At 44.2% G+C, this 6,000-nt stretch overlaps 1 protein-coding gene across 1 annotated transcript; it reads left to right on the top strand.

The window, feature by feature from the left end:
- Positions 1-1,478: 1,478 nt before the first annotated feature.
- LOC122013682 lies at positions 1,479-3,765 on the top strand. The gene is made up of 3 exons (XM_042569918.1): positions 1,479-1,536; positions 2,639-2,726; positions 3,220-3,765. Exon 3 carries the CDS (start codon positions 3,223-3,225, stop codon positions 3,763-3,765), a length of 543 nt encoding a protein of 180 aa, XP_042425852.1. The 5' UTR covers positions 1,479-1,536; positions 2,639-2,726; positions 3,220-3,222.
- The last annotated feature ends 2,235 nt before the right edge of the window (positions 3,766-6,000 follow it).

Raw genomic sequence — 6,000 nt, forward strand, 5'->3', positions numbered from 1 at the left:
GCCAAGCCTCCGGTTGCCGCCGGCGACGCAGAACGCTCCGTCGACGAAGATCCCCCTGCACTCCTTCCGAGGGCTCGACATGTCCGGCAGCCACACCCACGAGTCCGCCGCGACGTCGTAGGCCAGCGCAGACTGCAGCGGCTTCCCGTATTCATGCTGTCCACCGGCCACGTAAGCCATCCGTGCCTCCGCTGAAACGGCGAACGCGAAGGCGGTCCTCCCCGGGCCCGGCATCGTTGCTCCCCGACGCCGAACGCCGGTCAGCAAATTGTAGACGTGGACCGAAGTGCTGAGACGCATACCTCCGCCTATCACCACCAGCTCGTGCCCCACGGCGGCCGCTTGGCAGTACATATCCCAGTCCGGGATGGCGGGCAGCTTGGTCCAGACTCCTGTGGTCGGCTCGAACAAGATCAGGTTCTTGTAACGAGGGACAGGAAAAGGATTATATCGAACAAGTGCGACGAGGGGGGCGAGCATGGTCGGCGGCCTTTCGGCGGTGGTAGAAAGACGGCGAAGTGATTTCATTCTTCCATCGCTTACAGACACGCCGACCCACGACCAAGGCATGTAAAGGGAGGCGGAGGAGGCATATGAGAGCAATATCGTCAGGCAATCCTGGTATCAATTCCGCCTCCATCCTTGAGAACTTGTTAACCCTAATCATCAACAATTTATGTTAAGTGTGAGAAAAAAAAAAAAAAAAAAAAAAACCAAAAACACCCATGCCCACTCACCCACGTGCACTGCTCTCCCCCACACCCCCCTTTTTCCTTTTCCCTTTTCTCTTCCCCACCAAAGCCTCAAAACCCCTCTCTTCTTCTTCATTTTCTTCTCTAGCGGCGACAAACGGCAGATTTTTTTTCTCCCGTTCTTCTTCTCAAGCAGCCCTCGTTTTCTCCTCCCGCACCTCTTCTCCTCCTCCAGCAAGGGCAGAGCACTGTTTTCTCCTTTGCTTCCTCTTCTCTGCTTCTCGGCAGCACTGTTGGAGCTCCTCGGAGTTCGCCGGAGCTCGCCAAACCACCGGAAGAAGAGAGGAAACAAAACCCTAGTTGCTCTCTCCTTTTTCCCCACCAACAGCAGCATTTTTTGCTGCATTTTGTTTCCTCCAACAGCAGCCCTAGCTGCTGCCCTATTCTTGGCAGTACCGTTGGAGTTCGCCGGAGCTCGCCGGAGCTAGTTGAGGTGGCCAACGACAAAGGGAAAGCAACCCTAGTTGCTGTCCTCATTTCCAGCAGCCACACAAAACCCTTAGAAGGTATATTTTAGGTTGCTTTTGGTTAAATTGATGTGTAGTTAGAAGGGTTATTTAGATTATAACAGATGTTGTATTTAGGAATGCGAAGTGGTACGAGGTATCGAGATCAAAATAATTCACTGATTTTGAATCAGAGTTAATGTGTAGATTTTAGGTCATTATTATTATTAGATAGTATTTTGATTATTTAAGTTATGTTTGATATTGTGTTTGTAGATCCGAGCTCGAGTGGAGCACGGTGACCTGCCGATACTCGGAGATTTTTTGCTGTATATAAGGTGGATACATCTACTCTTGTCTATTTCCTTGTGCATGAATAAATATATAAATTGGAATATGTATATGTTGTATTATTGTTTTCAAAATGGGGATTAAACTGATATTAGAAATAGCGAAATGGGTTAAAATATTAAAATTATTGGAGGGTAAATAATTGATATTATTTCTTGTTCATATGTGGGTTCATATTGGGATTGATATGGGAGGGTTGTTTTAAAATTAAAGAAATATTCTAAATTTATCTTCTGTTGATACCTTGTCTCTTTTGACTTGCTTGACCTTACATATTTCATGCTTTTGATACTCTATCTGTTGATACTTGTAGCTTTTTATCTGTGGACCCTATAATGATAAATTAATAGACTTGATCCGAAAATATTACCTCGATTGACCATTCAATATGAAAAGAGAATATAATCATAACAGTGAATTAATAAAGATAGTAAATGAAGAATTAAAAAGTGAAGACTATGAGCCTAGCTTTATACCAGAGCTCTATATTAGAGTACTGGACCGCCCACATGTTATTGTGGTAGGCGGTGGCCGTGATCCGAGTATCTGACCGTACACCCGAGGCGTGTTGGCGTGATGTAGCCCTCGGTCGGTGTTTATTATGTCTTCCACCGGTGAGGGCTGATAGCCCGTACGTCAGATGACGTATGCGACAGTTTTATACTCTTAGGAGGCTTTTAGCCTATCCATATGATATTTCACTCTGATGATATTGGCTCCAGTGATTCACTTTTTAGTTGATTTATCAGATTCAGACTATTGATATACATGTTGATCTTACCATGATAACTTATAATTGAGTGATTAAATAATAAGATTGAAGAATTGATTTTATTAATGATGACAAGTGATGATAAGGTGAAGATCCTAAACTCTAATCTAAAAATTTTACCTGATTATAGATAATGAGAAGATGATTATACATATATATGTATAAATGTAGAACTTTAAGAATAATCCTAAAGTTGTAACAAAAGATGATGATTTATTCTACTTCCTTGACTTCTTCAATAAGATTAAATTCATGCACATCTTTCTTGAGTATCCACTTAGCCATTTGGCTAATTTGCTACATTCCTTGGTCTCCAGTTTTGCAGACACAGGGATCCTTTTGATATTACTGTTGATTTTGGACTTTCGTAGAGTTGCTCAGAGATCTCGACGTGCTGATTTTCTGGTTTGTTTTACTTTTGTTTCGCTGTATTTACATTTTGCACTTTTGTTACAGATGTCGTTTATCTGTATAGTAATTGTAGTCTATGGATAGATATATATATAATTGATACATTTCGTGGTTATGTTGTTTCTATTTTATGTATGTTCCAGTCGTGTGGGCTGATGAATATGTTGTTTATGTTTATATATTGTGATGTATGTATGTATGCTTCATATTGTCACCAGTACAGGGGAGATGCTGTCGGATTTTCGTCTGGCAGGGACTCTTCTGGGGGCGTGACAATTTTATTGGTATCAGAGCCCGGTTTTCGTTTTCTGTTCGTGGGTTTTGGTTTTATTTCGAGATTTTTGTTTTCAGTTTATGTAGTTCTCGAGCAAAGGAATTTTTATACAAGTCGAGTTGTATCTCTGAGCTATAGGATTTACGGGTCATTCTTTGTTTTAATTATCCTGATTATATATGATTATTGAAAAAATTTCATCTGATTTTATAGGCAATGCCACGAGCCCGTGGTCGCGGTTGGGGCAGTAGCCGTGCCCGTAGTCGCAGTCGTGGTCGCGACAGTGGTAGTGGTCGCGGTCGTGGTCGTGCATGTCAGCGTGCCACTACTACTGATCTTGGTTTGGATGAGGCTCCTATCTCCCCATCTGAGTTGATACCGGGAGCTCAGGTTGGTCCCAGTATTGGAGTCGGTGGTCAGACTGAGGGACAACCTCATCTTGTTGCAGCTCAGGTAGCCGTACCAGCCATTCCTACAGCATCGTTTATTATGGAAAAGGCCCGTATTCCTTTGCTTGCTAGTTCAGCAAAGGATCGTTTTACGCTGTTCCATGGAGGCACCGATCCTTGGGTGGCGCGTACATGGTTGGAGGATATTGAGGGCACTTTTGGGTACATGTCCTGTTCAGACACAGAGAAGGTAGAGCTAGCCGCTTATCATTTTCGAGGGCAAGCATCCACATGGTGGAAGATGCAAAAGACAGTCTTTGGGGATCAGATTATCTCTTGGCAGTCTTTTCGAGAGGCGTTCGAGAGATAGTATTTTCCTGTAGCATTTTGTATTGCTCGACACCAGGAGTTCATGAGTCTCAAGCAGGGTGATCGGAGCGTGCTAGACTATAGTGCAGAATTTAGCAGACTTGCTGAGTTTTGCCCACATATGGTAGCTCAGGACTCAGATCATATGTTTCATTTTACACAGGGATTGGCAGCATATATTCGGATCAGGATGTCTGGATTTCCTATTACCACTTATCGGGAGACACTTGATCAGGCCATATTTATTGAGATGACTCAGCAGCAAGTCCCCCAAGAAAGAGAAGCCAGCCGACAAACCTCGCAGATCTCACACGCTAGACAGTAGAGTCGAGGTCGTCGATCTCGTGGTCAGGATACGACTAGAGAGTCTTCACGGTCACAAAAGGTGGCCAAAGTATCACAGGGATCTAGTCGCCCAGTTCCATCACAGCGGGGCCAGATATCGGTGAAGTGTTTTCAATGTGGTGCACCAAATCACCGGCATCGAATGTCCACTGGATAAGAGTATATGTTTCTATTGTAAACCGCCAGGACATATGCAGAAAGATTGCACTTTGAAGGCACAACATCAAGCAGGAGGATCACGGTCTCAGCAGGCTCGACCTACCTCACGACCTCCACGGTCTCGGCAGCAGAAAGGCCCGCAGAGATCTCAGCAGTCTCAGCCACGAAATCCCCCACCTACACAGTCTGCTCACCAGCCACAACTCTATCATTTGCAGTCCCAGGTGGAGAGTGAGTATCACTCAATACCTCCAGCGATGTCTGCCAGCTCCACCTCAGATGTCGCGGCTCCATCTCAGCGGATGCCGACTCCATCTCGGCGGATTGGTAGCTCCACCCAGATTGCTACCTCCACCCAGTGATTGCTACCTCCACCCAGTGATCGACCACCATTATCTTATCAGCCTTCGACCCAGTCATACCAGCCTTCGCAGGATCAGAGTCAGCCCTCTTCTTCTATCCAGAGGGGTCAGCCATCAGGTCTTGAGCCAGGACATGTTTATGCTTTGACTCGTGAGGAGGCACAGCGAGCTGGAGGATCTGTTATCCGAGGTATTATTTCTGTTTATAGTATTCCTGCGGATATATTGATAGATACGGGTAGCTCGCATTCCTTTATTTCTCCTGAGTTTGTATGCAAGATTAGGAGGGTCCCAACTCTTCGACCTTATGGATTATCAGTATTGACACCATCAGGTGGAGTATTGATGTCAGATCAGGAGGTCAAGAGTTGTCCTTTAAATTTCGATAGTCATATCCTTACTGTGGATCTACAAGTGCTAGAGATGACTGAATCCAATATTATTTTGGATATGGATTAGCTTTTAGAGCATCATGCCACTGTCGATTGTCGAGCCAAAGTGGTAACTTTTCAATCCTTAGATCAATCATCATGGGAATTTATTGGGATCAATGATCGAGGGATATCTATTATCTCAGCTCTTCAGGCTCAGCAGTTGTTGGCTTAGGGATGCATGGGGTATCTCTTGTCTTTAGTGAGTTCCAATATGGATAGTTCTGTCCAGCTTTCTGATGTCCACATAATACGTGAATACCCTGACGTATTTCCTGAAGAACTTCCTGGCTTGCCACCTCGGTGACAGGTAGAGTTTGCCATTGAGTTGCTTCCTGGCACAGCTTCAATATCGAAGCTCCATATCGGATGGCACCAAAAGAACTGGAGGAACTAAAGATACAGCTTCAGGAGTTGCTAGACAAGAGTTTTATTCGTCCTAGTGTTTCTCCTTGGGGTGCTCCAGTGCTCTTTGTTAAGAAAAAAGATGGATCCTTGAGGCTCTGTATTGATTATAGGCAGTTAAACTCTGTAACTATCAAGAACAAGTATCCTCTACCTAGAATAGATGATTTGTTTGATCAGCTTAAAGGTACCTGTGTGTACTTAAAAATTGATTTAAGATCAGGCTATCACCAGTTACGAGTTAGAGATACAGATATTCAGAAGACTGCCTTCCGTACTCGATATGGACATTATGAGTTTTTGGTAATGCCGTTTGGGCTTACCAATGCTCCTGCAGCTTTTATGGATCTGATGAACCGGGTATTCTTAGAATATTTAGACCGATTTGTTATTGTCTTTATTGATGACATTCTGGTATATTCGCGATCAGAAGAGGAGCACGAACAACATCTCAGAATAGTTTTAGAAACTTTACGGAAGGAACGCTTATATGCTAAGTTCAGTAAATGTGCTTTTTGGCTGAGTTTTGTGGGA

Source organism: Zingiber officinale, chromosome 8B (assembly GCF_018446385.1).
Source record: "Zingiber officinale cultivar Zhangliang chromosome 8B, Zo_v1.1, whole genome shotgun sequence".
NCBI classification, from domain to species: Eukaryota; Viridiplantae; Streptophyta; class Magnoliopsida; order Zingiberales; family Zingiberaceae; genus Zingiber; species Zingiber officinale.

Coding starts and splice junctions, on each gene's coding strand:
- LOC122013682 (XM_042569918.1), top strand. CDS start 3,223: ATGCCACGAGCCCGTGGTCGCGGTTGGGGCAGTAGCCGTGCCCGTAGT.